The sequence below is a fragment of the Staurois parvus genome, unplaced genomic scaffold, assembly GCF_062004578.1.
Source record: "Staurois parvus isolate SC_StPar_1 unplaced genomic scaffold, SC_StPar_1.0 ptg000077l, whole genome shotgun sequence".
Taxonomy (NCBI): domain Eukaryota; kingdom Metazoa; phylum Chordata; class Amphibia; order Anura; family Ranidae; genus Staurois; species Staurois parvus.
This window is the reverse complement of record NW_028317873.1, coordinates 3389546-3409817: the sequence shown is the minus strand read 5'-3', so window position 1 is coordinate 3409817 and position 20272 is coordinate 3389546. Positions and strand designations below refer to the sequence as shown.

Genomic DNA, 20272 nt, shown 5'->3' with positions numbered 1-20272 from the left:
AACTTAACTCATGACAGTTCAAAGCAAGCTTTATTTGCTCTTGCAACCCCCCCCCCCCCATAGTAGTACAATGGTGCATTGGTAACATTGCACTACTTTGATAAAAATAATAACACATTTTTTTTTAAAAAAGAATGAAAATAAAAACTACAGTATTGAGAAGTAAAAAAAAAACAAACTTTAAGGGTTTTTTTTTTTAACTACTTGCCGACTGCCTGCCCTCATTGTGCAGGCGAGCAGGGGCTATGGGCAAAGCGACGAAAGCTTACATCGCTTTCTATTTCTACTTGCGCCTGCTGCCCCCCATGTTGGTCCAGGGAGAGAAGAGGGAACACCGCACTGTGAGTAAATGCACTACATTTTACACGCAAACGTTAGATTAGCACATTTAACCCTTTGATCGTCCCTATTAACCCTTTGATAACCCCATCACACAGCCAGTGCCATTAGTACAGTGTCGGTATACAGAATTTTTTGTTGATCACTGTTTTACTGCCACTAGTGACATCAGATAATGTCAGGGTCTGTAAGTTCCTCTCCCAACCAGGGTCAGCAAATGTTAGATTGCCCGCACACTATCACACTCACGCTATAGGTCGCTGATCACCGCCATTACTAGAATAGTGTTTGTACAGATCAATATATTGGTCACAAACAGAACTATACTAGTGCTTCCTGTTATAGTGTCCCCAAAAATGCAGTGTTGGCAGGATCAGCCCTGTTTGCTGCCAGCACTAGTGTTTAGCCCCTCGGCTGTTTTTCACAGAAGATTTGTATCAATCGATTGTGGGCCAAAGCAATTTATACACACAACAATACATCACTGCTTACCAAAATTCAGCTCTTGCCAGACAATTCGCATGGAAATCTATCACAGTTTCTAAATGTAAAACTTTTTTGGGCTTAACCTTCAACATGGGCATTACAAAAAAGAATGACATGCAGTCATATTGGTCCACAGACCCTATTCATCATATGCCCGTGTTCTCTGCTTTTACACATATGCCCAACATGGACCAGCAGAATACTGGTACATTGCTGGACTTTGAGTGGTTATACCAGGATGATGCCTGCAGCTACAGGCATCATCCAGGTATAATTTTTTTTCAACTGGTGGTTGACTTTCAGGTAAACGTAATCCTAGTGGCTAATTAGCTGCTGGATGTCCTTCCCCCTCCTGCCGCCTTCCACGGCTTTCTTGGGCTCTCCCGTCCCACAGGGAATCCAAGAATGCAATCGGCAGTTCCGCCGGCTGACCATTGAGCTGATTGAAGACCAGAATGGCTCCGATCATCTCTATGGTCTAAGAAACCGGAAGCTACGATCATTTCTTCATTTCTGTTTTTCCGGATATTAACAGTGCCATTTTTGGAACTTGCTGTGATCGGATGATTTAAGGGCAGAGGAGAGATCTAGAGTATAATGGACCCCAGAATGTTCAGAAAGAGTACCGCTTGCTATGACAGGGTATATTTACATTTCCTGTGATAACAAAAAAAATTAATTTAAAAAATTAAAAATGATGTAAAACAATTTCCCCTGCCCCACCCCCCTTCTCATGCTCATGCGCAAAGGTGAACGCAAGCATTGTTCTCGTGTCGGTATGTAAACAACGATTGCACCATGCATGTGAGGTATCACCGTGATAGTCAGCAGTAATTCTAGCACTATACTTCCTGTGTAAATATAAAGTAGTGACCTGTAAAGGCTTTTATAGCTTTGCCTGTCAATATTAAAACTTTACGCTGTTTGTTGCTTAGGCATGTGCAATTTTAAAGCATGTCATGTGTTTGGTATCTATTTATTTGACATAACATCATATTTTATATTTTATCAAACAATTGGGCAATATATTGTGTGTTTGTGCATTAGGATTCAAAAAAGTGTATTTGTTCCAAAAATTAGCGTTTGAAAAATTTCCGCACAAATACGGTGTGCCATAAAAAATTGCAACACCCATCATTGTATTCTCTAGGGCCACTGCTTTAAAAATATATAATGTTTGGGGGTTCAAAGTAATTTTCTAGCAAAAAAAATGTTTTTTCATGTGATTAAAAAGTGTCAGAAAAGGCTTGTTTTTCAAGTGGTTTGAAAGGTGGGTGATATCTCGCAGAAGCGTCTAATGTTGGTTCTGAAATGCCAGGATAGTAGAAGCACCCCCCTCCCCCCCAAATGATTCTTTTTTGGAAAGATATTTGCTAAGGGGCATGGTGAGTATTTTGCATATCACATTTCTTGCCACAAGTTTTTGGAAAATTAAGAAATCAAACATGTATTTTTTTTTTTCTTTTTTTTTTTTAGAAACCGTGTGACAAAAATGCAATATACTCACAATACCTCTTATCAAATTCCTTGGATTGTCTACTTTCCAAAAAAAGGATAACTTGTTTGTACTATCCTGGCATTTTAGGGCCTCCAAAACTGTGATAGGTAGTGAGGAAGTGATTGAAAGCCTGGTCAAGTGGTGATTGATTTTTGGAGGCCTGTATGTGGATAGGCTGCCAAAAAGTCTCTCACATGTGGGATCCCCATACTCGGGAGAAGTGTTTTGGGGTGTTATTCCAGATATAGCCATGGCATACGTGAGCAATATATAATTTAAGTCACAACTTTGTGTAAAAAAAAAAAAAACCCCAAAAAATTTTTCAGAAATTTGTGGCAAAAAAATGAAATCTTCCATAGCCTCTCAGCAAATTCCTTGGGGTGTCTACTTTCCAAAAAGGGGTCATTTGGGGGTATTTGTACTATCCTGGCAGGTAGTGAGAAAGTGCTGTGAGGAAATATGCCCTTTGAAAGCCTTGGTTGGGGGCGCATGCGCGGCCAGCTATTAGATGAACGCTTACTGAGCTCCGCTCCGTCCATCCGCCAGTGAAACACCGGCACTCACCGACCCTGGGGAACAATAACCACCCCCTCACCTTGCAAACCCGTGCCCGCACCTCTATAGCAATGCCCCGGAGGAAAAAAACCCAGAGCAGCCGGGGAAACTTACTACATTTTTCCCTGCCGTTCTGCCTGAAATCCAAGATGGCGCCCGCAGCAGTACACAGGACACCTGCGGCGGCCACGAGGAGGACTACAGGTCCCAGCAAGGGGATCCCAGGCTGCATACCAGTTATATCCAGGGGACCCTGGTAAGTTGTCACCCCCACTGTCCCACACAATTAGCAGCCCAGCCAAATCTCGGCCACGACTTGACCAGGACCCTGACCCCTTCTGCCGGACCCTAAACAACCCACCCCAACCTCCTCCTACAGCCCTACTAGACATAGATGCCTTTCCTGCAGCTGACCAACCATTGACAGAAGTCTCTATGAAAGCCTTGGTCAAGTGGTCATTGGATTTTGGGGGCCTGTATGTGGATAGGCTGCCAAAAAGTCTCTCACATGTGGTATCCCCATACTCTGGAGAAGTAGCAGAATGTGTTTTGGGGTGTTATTCCAGATATAGCCATGGTATACACGAGCAATATATCATTTAAGTCACAACTTTCAAAAATTTGTGGCAAAAAAATAAAATTTTCCATATACTCAACATGCCTCTCAGCAAATTCCTTGAGGTGTCTACGTTCCAAAACGGGGTCATTTGGGGGGGTCTTTTTACCATCCTGGCATTTTAGCACCTTAAGAAATGTGATAGGCAGTCAGAAAGTAAAAGCTGAGTAAATTCCAGTATATATACCATAGTTTGTAGACACCATAACTTTCACACAAACCAATTAATATACACGTATTGGGATTTTTTTTTTACCAAAGACATGTAGTAGAATACATTTTGACCTGAACTTATGACTAACTTTGGGTTTATTGGATATTTTTTGTAACCGAAAGTAGAAATTTTTTTTTCAATATTTGTGGTCTTTTTTCATTCATATCACAAAAAAAATAAAAAACCCAGAAGTGATCAAATACTACCAAAAAGAAAGAAAAGTAAATTCTATTTGTGTGAAAAAAAGGATCTAAAATTTTGTTTTGGTAGAGCGCTGCATGACCGTGCATTTACCAGCTGAAATAACGCAGGGCTGAATAACAAACAAAAATGGCCTGGTCAGGAAGGGGGGTAAATCTTCTGGAGGGCAAGTGGTTAATAATGAAAAAAAAAAAAGTGACTGTAGGTGAGTAGGGGGCACACACAAAAGACTGGAATTTTAGGATCGGAGGTTAAGAGAGGGGAGTAAATTGATAAAAGTTCAGACAGATAATGGGGTGCCAAGCCATGAAGAGCCTTATAGGTGAGCAAAAGGATCTTAGTCTATGCAAAAGCTTATGGGTAGCCAGTGCAAGGAGTCCAGCATAGGGGTAATATTGTCACTTATACCAGAGCTAGTGAGGATTCTGGCTGCAGAATTTTGCACATATTGTAGTGGAATAATAGTTGATTTAGAGTAGAGCATTGCAGTAGTCAAGTCGGGAGAACACAGATGTATGAATCAGCTTTTCAGCTACAGTGTATGATAGCATAGGATGCAGCCGAGTAATGTTCTTGGAAAAAAGATCCTCTGACAACATTGTGTACACGTGGATAAAAGATTAAACTGGCATCAAATATCACCATTAGATTTTTCAATTTAGACTGAAGCTACTGTACAGTGCCATCGATAGGCTACCAGGATTGGCCTTACATAATTAATGGGGGTGCCAATAAGCATGACTTCAGTCTTGTCACAAATTAATTGAAGGAAATTGTGTGCCATCAAAATTTTGATATCACAAATACAGTTAGGACAAAGTAAAATCCGGTTTAGTTTGGATATTTATCTGAGTGTCATCAGCATAGAAGTGATAATTGTGCCCATGTGATCTAAGCAGATGGCCAACTGGAAGCATGTAAATGCTAAAAAGTAAGGGGCCCAGGATTGAGTCCTGAGGAGCACCATACTTGACTGGACCAACATCAGACTGGAATCCGCCAAGAGAAACAAAGTGACAGCGATCAGTAAGATGTGACTTAATCCATTTCAGAACCAATTCTGAGACTCCAAATATGGTTTCAAAGCGAGAGAGTTAAAGATTGTGGTCTACAGTATCAATGTAAGAACTAAAATCCAGCAGTTTAAGAATAGATAGTGAGCTGGAATCAGAAGCTAACAGAAGGTCGTTAATTACTTTAACCAAGGCGGTTTCTGTGCTGTACAGTTGTCTAAAACAAGATTGGAGGGGTTCAGTTTGCAATTTTTGACCACCACTGTTTTTTATTTATTTTTTTTCTATATAAATTTTTGGAAAACAATTGAAACATTTTCTACTTTCTGTTATAAAACATATCCAAAAAAAAATCTGATTTCTTCATAATTTTTGGCCAAATTGTATTCTGCTACATGTCTTTTGGTAAAAAGAATTCACCAGAATTAGTGTCCCTATTAGAAGATTTCCTCTCTATTACTTTTCTGGGGACAGCCCAGAATTTGGGATTTTCTGTATTGAAGACATGGCATGTACATCTTACATAACACGGTACATTCAAAGAAGAGTGTGATACAATGTATAAATCACGTGTACAGGAACTGATAGTTATAACATAGAACTATCATTAAACATTGCTTCAAGACAAAAGAGAAGACATAAGGCACCGTTAATTAAGACATTTTTGTTTTGTCCAGCACAAAGCATGCTAACATCACCATGTCAAATGAGAATTATACAATTAACATACTACCAGAAAACAGGACAGAAGTAAAGAATTGTAACCTGCAAGTTCCTAAGGTTAAACTTAGAGTTCTTATCATCCAGCAAAGAATACAGAGAATCTGTGGAGATCCCTACATGGTCTATCCCTGCAAGAGCCTATCCTGAATCAGTTAGAATAGAGATTCCTGGGTACATTTCTATGTTGATATGTGAGTTTTTTCCATATAAGCATTCTGTTTACTTGTTGGAACCACCACATGAGTTTGTGGCGCAAGCAATTCCTTCTTCAAAGCACCCAGCACACAGACAATAGGGTTGTTTGGGAGTGGGAAAAGAAATACTTGGGATATGGTAGTAATAACCTCTGATCAGTAGCGGAATAACTTGCGACACTTCCAAATCATGTGCATTAGATCCCTAGTATCTCTTTCGCACAAAGGGACGGATCTGCTCCCTGATCTATATAACATGGCGGGTGTCCTATAAGCCTTATGTAAGAGGTACAACCGAGAGAGTTTCTGGGATGCCAATACAGATACCAGAGGTGTAGAAGTTAGGCAGAGTTCCCAGACATCTCCGTCAATAAGACCCAGATCCTTTACCCAACCCCTTCTACAGGGCAAATTAGAAGAATCATGGGTGGAGGCAAGAAAAGTGGAATACACCCTGGAAATCATACCCTGCTTTTCCCATTCCATAAGTATTCCCAACATCAGAGGGTGTTCTGCTAGGTACAACTGTGAGACCCGCGTCTGTGTCTGAAGGGCATGTCTAAGTTGAAGATATTTATAAAACGGACTCCTAGGTAGGGAGAATTCCTCCTGTAACTCACCGACCAAAATGAAAAAGACAACCAAAAAAAACCAGCATTTGGCTCCCCCTGCTAAATAAATTAAGGGGCGGGGCTCTTCGATGTCATCGGGTAACCCCACCTTTTGTCATTGAGCAGGGAATGCTGAGTTGATTACAGCACAAGGAGTGGGGGGGTCACCCAATGCTGTCATCGGTTGGCCCCGTCCCTTAGTTTAATTAGCGGTTGTAGGCTGTGGAGCTGTCATTCAGTTGAAGTGTCAGTGCGGGTCGTTTCTGTTCAGGTCGGGCTGTGTGTTTTTATTTACTCTGCACTTTTTTTGTTAAAGGGGATTTCCAGATTCCAATAACCCCCCCTCCCCCCCCCCGCAGACCCCCACAACCACTGCCCAGGGTTCTGGGAGAGAGGCCCTTGTCCCAATCAGCTTGGGGACAAGGTGTTTTGGGGGGGGAGCCATGTGGCCTATGGCATGTGGCCTAGTATGGTTCAAGAGGGGCGCTCGCTAGACCCTCGCCTGTTCTGACCTGCCGAGCTGCATGATTGGATAAGGATGTGGGAGAGGGGGCTTGCGTAATTTTTTTTAACCACCTCAATATTGGGCACTTTCACCCCCTTCCTGCCCAGACTAATTTTCAGATTTCAGTGCTCTTGCACTTGATTTGTTTTCAAGTAAAAATCTGTATTTTTGCTAGAAAATTACTTAAAACCCCCATACATTATATATTTTTATCAGAGGCCCTAGAGAATAAAATGTTGGGTTATGTAAATTTTTATGTCGCACGTATTTGCGCAGCAGTTTTTTGTGAACGCAGTTTTACCCACTAACACAAAAATACACTTTAATTTTAATGCGCACAAACACAATATAATACCCACTTTTTTTGTAAATATAAAATATGATGTTTTTAGTTTTCTCTGGAAATATGCCCCCCAACTATATAATTTACAGGAAACTCATCTTGTGGGGTCTTGTATTTGTGGTCTCAAACGGCCAACGGCCTTGTGTAGGCATCCATTATCATCAGTGTACTCCAGTTACACCAGAGGAGTGAGTGTTCTGGTGGACAGGTTGCTGCAGTTCCAGCTCCTGGACATCAGAGCAGACACAGGGGGGGCGAATCTTATATTGCACGCACTTCAATATGGTGTTGATAATGTACTTTTGCTGGGGAATTTTAATAGGCTCCACCCCTCTACCTGTTGGACCAGGAGACCACCAGGAGGACGTGTGGCACCATTTTCACCCCTCTCTTAAAGAGTTTACTTCCTTTCAGACACTTTTCTGCATCGACCTAGCCTTTGCCTCTCAGTCTGTTCTGCAGCATGTCTCTGCCTTTGCTATTCTTCACAGAAGCATATCAGATGATGCCCCCTTACATATCACACTGTCATTGGGATCGATGTGTGTTTATGGGGGGGGGGGGGTTGTGGAGACTGTTCAGATTCAGATGCTATCCTGGAAGGGTTATGTCAATATTGGCTGGTAAATTCAGACTCCACCAGCCCCACGACAGCCTAGGCTGCCTTTAAGGCCTGGCTCCGTGGAGAGTATATGTCTTGCATTGCTGAGGGCCCCAGTGCAATCTCTTGAGGAGTTAGAAAGGGACCTACAGGATAAAGAGGCTGCCTACATGGCTAACCCTGATCAACTCAGTTACGAGATATGGAAGCAGGTCCTGTGGGAAGTGGCATTACTTTGAGTTGACTCAGAAGTCTATGCTTCATATAGTGTTTGAATATGGCAATAAAAATGGCAGACTTTTGGCTTGGCTAGCTAGGGGACAGTTCTCTGCTACCCATATTAGTTGGCTTAGGGACACTGTTGGGGGACTCCTGAGGTCTCTGGACTGTATTAACCATAGATTCCTTCAGTACTCTCAGTCCCTATATGGTCCTGTGGCCTCTGTGACTTCTCCACGCTTGACCCTGATGTTAATACTAGTCTTGACCGGGTTATTAATTTGGAGCACGTTCAGGAAGCACTAGCCCAACTTCAGTTGCTAGAATTATTGCTCTCGCTCTGACGTTCGCAGCAATATCTCACGTGTGGTGCGATCACCATTTACATATAAGTACTGGACCAACATGTGTGTTCACCCTTGCACGTGAGCATTTTTTATTTATTCATTGGTGGGATACTGGTACACTGACAGATGTTTTTGTGCACTTGCACGCTGTGGCAGATGTTGATTGTCCACCGACAAATGTTGACGATCCATTAGTGACACTGACTGATGTTGCAATTGAACACTCTTATTTTTGTGCACTGGTAAACTGTAACATATGTTGATGTGATACTGGTACAAATGGTGACGGGACACTGGTACAGATGTTGATGGGACACTTGAACAGGTACAGATGGTGCTTAGTGTACCCTATGCTACCCTTGTGTGGTGATGGCTGCAGTCTGTGTGACCTGTGTGTACCTGAACACTAAAATCATCAGCTACATATAAAACATGACAGACTGCAGCCATGTCACTGCCATTGCCAATATTCCTGTACATTGTGTTTGCAAAGAAATCTATATGAAAGTGTTTTTAATTCATCTAGACTCCCCACTGACACCACCAACTGAGGAAAGGAGCTGCACAGCGTAGCAAGGCTGGGAAACTCTTATCCTCAGAAAAACCCCTTACACAGTTTAAGATTGAACCATTTCTCATTCAACTTCATTGTGCGGCTACGTGTCTTCTTTAAAGACCTTGGATTAAAAGTTTACTCTCAATGCTAGAGTCACCATTTAAAGATTTTTATATTGTGATCATATCCCCTCTTTAAGTGCCTCTTCATCAGAGAGAATAGTTTTCATTTTTTAGGTAATTTCTCATAACTCCAGCCTCTTTTATTAGTTTTCTTGCCCTTCTCTGGACTCTCCTGTTCAAGGGCATCCTTCTAGAGGATTGGCAACCAAAACTAGACTGCATACTCAATATGTAGCTGAACCAGTGTTTTGTAAAGTAGAATAGTTTTACCTCTTGAGAAAATACCTTTTTTTTTATACAAGATAATAGTCTGCTAGCCTTGCTTAGTCTGTGGAAAAGGATCTGGGGGCCACTTTAGATCAACCTCAATTCCCACAGAGGTTCTCTCCACTAGCGAGCAACCTGCATGCATATTTTTTAGCAAACAACTTGCATGCTTATGGGGAGGGGGGGTGTTAAGTAGGCCCTATACAGTATATACAGTTGCGTGAGGTGATCTGACAATTTGAGGGATACCAGTTTGTAAAGCATTTCATCCCAGTCTTCATCATCAAGCTCTCTATATTCACTTCCCAATAGGTTTTGGGTTGGTAAGCAATTTAAGTGGCAAAGGGACTGAGAAGCATAATATACAATATCAAGATCAGTTTTTTAGAATCCGTAGCACAGATAACATCCAACAGGGGGGCAGGCTTTAAGATTGGATTGGCAGTTGGCAATTGGGTGTACAGGGCGTGGCATAGCTGTAGGTAGTGGAAGAACATGTGGTTGGAGAGAAAGAAAGCAAAACTTCTCAAGCACTGCCAAAAGATTGGTACCACCTCACTGAGTTGAAAGCTTTAGCTGTGTCTAAATATACTACTACCCTTGTGCCTATATGATCATGTTGGGCTTGCACGTCTAGTATTATAGGGAGTTTTTATCAGGCATAAAGCTCATTTGGTCAGGATGAATGAGCAATAAGATAACCTGATTCAGGCACATATCCAATACCTTGGCTAAGATTTTAATATCCACTTGTAATAATGAAATCAGTCTAAAAGATTTAAGTAGTGCTTGGTTTTTACTAGGTTTGGAGATTAGTCTAATGAGAACTTCACACATAAACGCATGACATTCAAAGGAGTCAAATATATCGGTGAAAACCTAAAACCTTAGGGACCAACATTTCAATATAGTGTGCATAAAATTGGAGAAGCAGACCATCAGTACCCAGGGCCTAGGCACGGGCAAACTGTGATATGTCAGCAGCTATTTTATTAAAGTCCAACATCTCTGTAGTGGAGTGTGTGACAGTGAAGGAGTATAAGGTATAAAAGAATCACCGAACTTTGCGGTGATTAGCTTGGGATGAGTAATAAAGCTACTGTCGGGACTGTAGAGTAATGACCTCAACTGGTCTTGAATCATGGTAGGCCAGGTTAGCAGGAAGCATACAGGTGCATTCACCATGTTCAAAAATGCGCTGTTTGCAAGAAAAAAAGTTTTGTTTGGCTTTTTCGTACTGTAGTTAGTTAGTTCCACCTCCCTGGTCTGCATCTTCAATTGGTTTGTGTAGGCCATTGTGGGATCCATGGCATACAAGGCATCAAGTGATGTTAGATGTGTTGTGTTTAAGTCTGGAGATGTAGGTAGTGATACATAAATAGGCAAGTAGCTTAAGCCTAGGTTCACGACTTTCTGCATGTTGCAGAGATATGCATTGAAAATGGCATTCCCTTATAATCGTATTACATTGGAACATCCAGATGATTTACATGTAGCTTTCACAATACTTTCTACACTGCAAATTCGCATTGCACGCTTACAAAATTTGCACATGACCCTTTTGTAAAAACGCTCTGCAGGTGGTAAGCATATACAGTTGTGTGCAAAATAATAGCAGTCAGACATCACTAACTGGATCAATCACTGTTTTTGGTGGAAATGATATTTCTACATGGCAAATAATTTACTAGCAGGTGTAGTAGAGTAATAGAAATTCAACAGACTCAACCGTCATGACATACATGCTGCTGATTCTGTGTAATTGAATCACTAATTGAAAGGGGCATGTTCAAAATAATAGCAGTGTGGAGTTCTATTAGTGAGGTCATTCATTCTTTGAAAAACAGGTGGCAATTATTTCCCTTAGTTAAGGAAGGAAGGCAGCAAATGTTGTACATGTTGGTTACAGTGCATTTCTCTCTGAAATTCTGAGGAAAATGGGTCGTTCCAGACATTGTTCAGAAGAACAGCGTACCTTGATTAAAAAGTTGAATGGAGAGGGGAAAACATATAAAGAAGTGCAGAAAATGATAGGCTGCTCAGCTAAAATGATCGCAAATGCTTTAAAATGGCAACCAAATCCTGAAAGACGTGGAAGAAAGCGAAAAACTACCATTCGAATGGATAGAAGAATAGCCAAAATGGCGCGGACTCAGCCAACAATCAGCTCCCGGAAGATCAAAGAAGGTCTAAAGTTACCTTTGAGTACTGTTAAAATTAGAAGACGCCTATGTGAAGCCAAGCTATCGGCAAGAAGCCCCCGCAAAGTCCCACTGTTGAAAAAAAGACGTGCTGAAGAGGTTACAATTTGCCAAAGAGCACATTGACTGGCCTAAAGAGAAATGGCGCAACATTTTGTGGACTGATGAAAGATTGTTCTTTTTGGGTCTAGTGGCCGGAGACAGTTTGTTAGACGACCCCCAAACACTGAATTCAAGCCACAGTACACTGTGAAGACAGTGAAGCATGGTGGTGCAAGCATCATGATATGGGGATGTTTCTCATACTACAGTGTTGGACCTATTTATTGCATACCAGGGATTATTAAGTGTTCTTACATGGCGACCACTTCCTGTTATCTCACATATATATTATTATTATTATAGCCAAATTTACCACCCTAACTCCTCCCACAGTTTTTACACTACATAGACAGTAATATACCGAAACGTGCAGATTGTTCCCGATTGGTGTGCTATTACTTTGTGGAACGTTTCGCCGAATGGTTCACGAAATATCGGCGTTTTTGTGGTGAAATTGGTCCCATAGGAATGAATGGCGGAATGTTCAAAACTAGAGTGGGAGCTGACAAAACCTTTTCACAGTTACTCCAGCCACTCCAACCACACAACAGTTACTCCGCCCACTCCACCCAGTTACTCTGCCCACTCCAGTTGTAGACTACTGGTGGAGGCAAGAACACTTCACACAATTTCCTCAGAAATTGTAGCTTTTTTATTATTATAGGTACTTGTATAGCGCTGTCAATTTACACAGTACATTGCACATTCACATCAGTTCCTAACACTCAAGGAGTTTACAATCTAAGATCCCTAACTCACATTCATACATACACATACTAGGGCCAATTTAGACAGGAGCCAATTAACATACCAGCATGTCTTTGGAGTGTGGGAGGAAAACCATGCAGGCACAGGGAGAAAATGCAGACTCCAGGCACGTACCGTCGTGGATGAGATTTGAACCAACAGGCAGGAGCACTAACCACTTGCCCACTGTGCTGCCCAGATACGTTGAATATTACTGCTACAGTATCAAATAAAGTAGAAGCATTGACAAAAATCCATAGGCTTATAGTGTCACAGTCCGAAATTCAGACCTGAGCAGCAAGGCCACAAAGAATAGCCATCATAATGATTGTATTTCCTGGCTGTTGTAATCATTTGTCTATGCAATACCAGTTTCAGTGTATAGGTAATAAACAGTGTTGGGTATTTTTAAAGCTGCTTGTTCTAGTTATTATTATTATTATTATTATACAGGACTTATATAGCACCAACAGTTTGCTTAGTGCTTTACATTATGGAGGGAGACAGTACAGTAACAATACAGTTCAATACAAGAGGGATTAGAGGGCCCTGCTCCTTGGAGCTTACTATCTAGGAGGGAGGGGATAGTGGTACAAAAGGTAATTAGCTGTGGGGGATGGAGTTTTTAGGAAGAGTAGAGGATTCCAGTATTAGCTGGGGTCGGGGTAGGCTTCCCTGAAGTGATGGGTTTTCAGAGTGCGCTAAAAGTGAGCAGAGTAGGCGATAGTCTGATAGATTGGGGTAGGGAGTTCCAGAGGATAGGTGAAGCCCTTGAGAAATCCTGGAGACGAGCATGGTAGGAGGAGACAAGGAAGCTAGAGAGTAGGAGGTCCTGCGAGGACCGGAGTGTACGGTTTGGGTGGTATTTAGATCCCCTCATGTTTTGCATTGTATTGTTATTGTTCTGTCTCATGTTCTGTCCCCCTTTGTAATGCACAGCGCTGAGCGAACTATTGCCGCTTTATAAATACTGTATAATAATAATAATTTAGAGACAAGGTTGGTGATGTAATTTGGGGCAGTGTTATGAACGGCTTTATACGTCAGTGTTAGTGTTTTGAATTTTATCCGTTGGGCAATTGGAAGCCAGTGGAGGGTTTAGCAGAGAGTGGTGGCAGATACAGAGTGGTTAGTAAGGTTAATGAGCCTGACAGCAGCATTCATGAAGGACTGGAGTGGGGGTAGCCTGTGATGAGGTAGGCCAGTGAGGAGGGAGTTACAGTAGTCAAAGCGTGATATAATAAGGGAGTGAATGAGTTGCTTAGTGGTTTCCGAGGTTAGGAACGGTTGTATCTTGGAGATGTTGCGGAGGTGAAGTCTACATGAGTTTGTCAGCGATTGGACCTGGGGCTGAAAGGACAGATTGGAGTCTAGGATTACATCTTGCACCCTGGCGTGAGGGGTGGGACTGATGATAGTGTTGTTGATCTTGATGGAGAAGTCAGGGGGGGCAAGAGCTGGGGGGAATACTAGGAGCTCCGTTTTGGAAAGGTTGAGTTTGAGGAAGCGGAGTGACATCCAGTCCGATATGTCACTTAGTAGGCTGGTGATGCGATTGGAGACTGAGGGGGTGAGGTGAGGGGTAGAGAGATAGATTTGTGTGTCGTCGGCATAGAGATGGTAGTTGAAGCCATGGGAGTTTATCAATTGGCCAAGGGAGGAGGTGTAGATGGAGAAGAGGAGGGGTCATGGATCAGTTTGAATACATCAGAATACTTGAAGAGGTCATGCTGCCTTATGCTGAAGAGGAAATGCCCTTGAAATGGGTGTTCCAACAAGACAACGACCCCAAACACACCAGTAAACGTGCAACATCTTGGTTCCAGACCAACAAGATTGACGTTATGGAGTGGCCAGCCCAATCCTCGGATCTTAATCCAATAGAAAACTTGTGGGGTGACATCAAAAATGCAGTTTCTGAGGCAAAACCAAGAAATAGAGAACTGTGGAATGTAGTCCAATCATCCTGGGCTGGAATACCTGTTCACAGGGGCCAGAAGTTGGTTGACTCCATGCAACACAGATAGACAGCAGTTCTCAGAAACAGTGCTTATACAACAAAATATTCATTAAGTGATTCAAAGGAAAGCAAAATCTTCAAACATTTTTCAGTTTATATAGTGAATGTTTGAGTTTGTAAAGAAGAATACAAACACTGCTATTTTTTTTGAACCGTCTAATATTCACATTTCTTCAATTTTTTTAGAGGAACAACACAAATGTGATCTATTTTTCTTCATGTTTTGATTTGGAATAGAATGTGTCGTGTTCCCGATGCATTTGTGTGGATGGAAATAAAAGCTATTAGAAGGATTTTGAGCTTTATTCACTTTTTTCAACACACTGCTATTATTTTGAACACAATTGTATGTGAACTCACTAAATAGAAACACGTTCTGTTTCTTTGCTCATGCAAATTTGGATCCTCAAAACGCATCCTAAAACACACATGTGTGAACCATGACAGATTCCCAGATTCTCCCAATAGGGAGATGACATGTCTGTATGACATGTCTGTATTTGTGGCAAAGAAAACTCCCATTAAATGTGTATCTCATCAGTGTCAGGAAGGGCGGTTAGCCAAAGAGGGTTTAATGTGCCACAGGGATGTTGGCAAGTCATTTGGAATATATAGTGTGGCCCAGTATGGGGATTGAGAGTATATGGGGGCAAAACCTCACCTAAGAGTGGAGGCAGCAGAAACATGAAGAGTAGGATAAAGAAGCTTGTGTGGTTGGGTATTTGTGCCTCCAACAACAATAGGAAAGTCAGCTAGTAAACGCCACCGAATTCGTATCATCAGGAATTAGGGCAATATCCACCTTAGAGGCTCATATGGACCAAGCCAGAGACATATGCAGCACTAATAGTGTATTATTTTTATTTAATTCAATATCCAGCAAAATAGGTAGCATATAAAAACTCACATGTGTAAAAGAATTTCTAAAATGGCTGCCGATGACATGAGTCATCCCTTTGATAACGTGCTCGGGCACGAAACGCGTCAGAGGGGAGCTTGCCATAGTGACGTCACGCCGCAGACGGCCGCATGGAAGAATCATCCTGTGAGTGATTGGAGTTGCCTTGTGTACCTATGGTGTGCCAGATGATTCCGCTGGCCTCGTTTAGACCTGGATGACCACACCTGGATATTTATATATATATATATATATATATATATATATATATATATATATATATATATATATATATATATATATATGCGCATACCTTTTGTGCTTCTGGTGAGTGCATTCATATTACTGGTCCACATCATAGCGATCACCAGCATGGATCACCGTTATATCTGGACTTGTTTGCTGTGTTATAAGACAATGCACTTTAGTCACCTCTATATCATTTGACTGTAATAGCTGGATACGTCATTTTTGACGACTCGCTAATCAACACCTTTTAGTGCTTTATAGCGCCCACCTGATTTAATTTTATCATTATTATCAGTTTTATTGCTAATATTTATTTATTGGTACTTTTGAGCTCTGCATTTATATATATTGGATTGTTGGAAGGTTAAGAGGTTCTACCTTTTATGTCAGCTGCTTTTTCGATCTTTGCGCTCGCAATCTAGTTTACTATATTTATGAAAACATATCTGCCCTGAGGATCCAAAGTTAATTTCAGCAGTTCAAAGCATACTGATTTGGCTGTAAGCACTGAAACACCATTGGGAGTGAGTAGTGTGAGGGGCATGGAAAGCTCAGCCCATCCAGGGTTTTTCACGGCATGCTGCAAAAGACCTACCACATGTGTCTCTACCAGCACAATAAGTATGGCACATTGCGTCTTACAGAAGGACAGAACAGCAGATTTTTTAACCTTATCATGGATACCCTGAGCATTGCAGGTAAGAAACTTTATGGGGACCTGAGATATTATACAAGTTAAAGGCAGAGCTGGAGGGCATGCAACCAAACAGGTACCTTGAGTATACAGGGTAAAAAGTTATACTGCAAATAATGATTGCTTATAAACCCCTGGTGGATATATAACAGGTAAGTTTTATAATTTCACCAGCATGGAGCTCTGGTGAGTTTATTAAGTTTGTTTGGTGGTGGATTTCATGTGGTGTTGGCGTTGTACAACACAGAAGGTTTAATAAGAAGAATTTTTGAGAAGATATACTTTTCACAATATATTTTTTATGGACATTTTTTGGATACTTATTTATTTTTCAGATTTTGCACAATGTATTAATTCATTTCTCACCATTTTTATATTGATGTGATTTTACTAAGGTTGTTTCTTTTTTGCACCAATATTGATGCTGACCTTGTTTGGTTTGTATCAATAGAGATTAATTTGGTAAGGAGCACTGTTCTAATTGATCAATTATTTTATGAACATTACTGTCTTGTTTATTATATCCCTCATTTTCATTTGTTTAACCACTTGCCCTCCGGAAGATTTACCCCCCTTCATGTCCTGGCTGTTTTTTGCGAAAAAGCGCTGCGTTAATTTAACTGACAATTGTGCAGTCATGCAACGCTGTACACAGATGAAACGTGTAATTTTTTCCCCACAAATAGAGCTTTCTTTTGGTGGTCACCTCTGTGGTTTTTATTTTTTGCGCTATAAACAAAGTAAAACAATTTTTGTAAAAAAAAAATTATATATATATATATAATTTTTTTTACACTTTATGCTATAGGACATATCCGATAAAAAAAAATAAAATTTCTTCACAAATTTAGGCAAAAATGTATTTTGCTACATATCTTTGGTAAAAACAAATTGCCAATAAGTGTATATAAATTGGTTTGTGTGAAAGTTATAGCGTCTACAAATGGCGATATATGTCCTTGAATTTTATTTTATCCTAGTAATGGCGGTGATCAGCGACTTATAGCGGGACTGTGGCAGGCATTCTGACACTAACTGACACTGGGTGGGAACTGACATCTCCAGTGATCAGTGCTAATAAAAAGCACTGACACTGTACTAATGACACTGGACAGGAAGGGGTTAACATCTGGGGCTATCAAAGGGTTAACTGTGTACTGTTTTTACTGTGTTTTACTATGGGACTTTGTTGGTACTAGGGGATGTGCTGCTTTCTATCTCTCTGCTTGCAGAGAGATAGAAAGCAGCATGTCCCGCTGACAGGAGAGAGATCTGTGTTGTTTACTCTCCCCTGTCAGCTTCTCTGCCGATCACCAAGTCCCAGCCATGAATCGCTGGCCAGGACCCAGTGATTGACATCTTCGTGGATGGTGCCTTGAAAATCCATGATTACTTTCTAGTTTTTGTTTTGTATTTTAAATGAATCTATCAAGATAAAATATGGGAACTTCCATTGCTGTCTGCTGTACTTGTGAGTTCAGTATGTGCTTCAGTGTTGTCATCCGTAACCTTCCTTCATCATTTGGTAAATCACTGCCTTGAAACAAGTATGTGTATGTCAGACTTCAAATTAATGTGCACATGATTAAGAGCTTGGTGACCCTTTGTAATGAAGAAAGTTTAACAATGCCAGCCATGCACCTTCAAGAACAAGTCAGCAACGGAAGCTTCCATACTTCTACACTGACCATTCTCTTTCAGTTTAGATTTTTCTTAATATAAAAAAATTAAATTAGCAATTGCATATGTTGCCAATCAAAACTATTAAAATGTTACTGTATATTAAAAGAGCAACAAAATGTGACTTTTGTTTCAACACACATTGACTGCTTCAATTAAATGTTAAGGCAACTGCAGAAAAAGAAGATGGGTGTCTAATGGTTAAAGCTTTAATTTTAATTTCTTCCTCCTTCCAGCACTGTTTATCAGGTGCTATTAGTGAGCTGCCATTAACAGCTGTGCGGCTACACAGTGCTGCAGATGAAAGCTGCTGCAGGGTCCCTGATTACAAAAATTAAATAGTGTGTATTGGCTTTCTGCTGCTTCTCAGCAGGAAATCTCACTCATAATTCCTTTGCATCTAGACTCAGCAGGAGAAGATTGACAGCATTGAAGACCATGTCAACACTGCTGCTGTGAATGTTGAAGAGGGAACCAAAAACCTGGGGAAGGTAGGAATATTCCCCTGCTGTTGAATCAATGGTACTCTGCCTACTAGCAATCTTCTGTATTAACCCAATTGATCTGCCGTCTTTTAATGCTGAGGGAAACAGCAATTAAGGAAATAAGAAAGGAATGACACATGGGTAGGAAGGAGGGCTTAGTACAGAAGAAATCAATCTCTGCTGTGATATGCTATCACATTCATTCTTTAAGTACTAAGAAGCAGACATCCTGCACTTGGCACAAAGTTAAGAGATTCTTTTTTTAACTAAATTCAGAGTTAAGATTTTGCTGAATGGTGAGGGTGCCCTGTATTATACGTAGCTGACATGAATGCACAGTTCATGTTTCATTACTGCCTTGTGATACAGGATTACAGATTACTTCTTAAAATCTGAAATATACTGAAATATTCAACATGTTTATTACACCTACTGGTGTATGTCTACATTAAAAAACACAAATGTGAACGTCTTAGTGGTACAAATAACTTACGTATGTTAATATGACAATACTGTGATGTTTAGTGGTGTGAAATATATTGCAGAGAGTACAGGGTTCTGAGTAAAGCAATGTGGAGTATATTATATGTGGAGTACAGTATAGGTCAGTCTGGAGTTTGGCGGTTATGGCACTGTGTTTGGAGCAGACACCCCCATTATTCAATCCTTTGTACGCAGCATATGTACACCAACATTATACCTTGGTGCATAACACCCACACCATCTCAAGGCTCCCATCAATGGACCAGCAGGCTGAAAATTTCCAGACTACAGGCAGATCTGCACATCTTGGCCAGCGGCCTTCATTTTCCATAGGCCTCTACTCTCTTCTGAATACTGCACGTGTGACTCTGGTGTATCCATATGGATAAATGACAAAAACCTTTTCAATAATCCAATGTAACCCTCTCCCACAGTCCCATATACATAAATGTCCACACCTCAGTCCATAAAAATGTATAATAAAGTCCAAAATAGAAAATTAGAATAGAAAAATAATGTTCAAAATATATAGCAATAATCCAAATGTGTGTTAAACATCCAAAAAGATATCCAAAATCTTCCTACTCAATCCAAACGATCCTCAAAAAAACGAAAAAAATATAGTGCATTATCCTTAATACATAGTATTGTGAAATGGTGTCATGCAATCACACCAGTGATCAAAATAAATAAACGGATAAATAAAGATGGAATCACCTCAATACTGTGCTCTTAGTGAGAGAACACTGCATTCGTGAAAGTATAAACCACACAGTGTAATCTAAAATATAACATCCGTGACATTAGTGCAAAAGCAGTGCCACACTCTGTTGGGGGATATGGTTGCAATTACCCTCTTGTTGTCAGTAGAGGACATATAAGATTCTCAAATCCCCAAAGGTAGCCTTCCTGCGAGGTACGTCTTCCTCCCAGGAGTGGACAGTGGGGTCCCTCTTTCTTCTAAGGTCAAATCCCTCAAAGAGACCGCGGTCCCCGTATCTCGCGGGGAAAATAGGAGCAGACTCAGTGCTTTTGATAAATAACATATGGATAAATGGGTCAAAAGTTTCAGTTACAGCTCAAGTGAGCTGCATGCAAAGGGGTAGGGGGATTTATTAAAGGATAACTTTACTTAAATGTGAAAGTTATCCTTCAAGGGTGTAGGGATGGGAGGAGAGGCACGAATCCTAAAAAATAGGATTTCCTAATGCCTAACTGACAGTACACTGTTGATAGCGCTCTGCCTTGGACTACTTCCTCAGGACAAGTTAATAGCATAAAAGAGAACAAGGAATCCCAGTAT

At 40.9% G+C, this 20272-nt stretch overlaps 1 protein-coding gene across 2 annotated transcripts in view; it reads left to right on the top strand.

Moving 5' to 3' along the window:
* The window catches only part of STX17 (syntaxin 17), a 156090-nt gene that overhangs the window by 110631 nt on the left and 25187 nt on the right, over positions 1–20272 (top strand). For both annotated transcript variants that reach the window (XM_089669458.1, XM_089669457.1), the window contains exon 7: positions 18406–18492. In XM_089669458.1, the coding sequence (XP_089525584.1) occupies positions 18406–18492 (87 nt within the window). The remainder of the gene's footprint in view (positions 1–18405; positions 18493–20272) is intronic.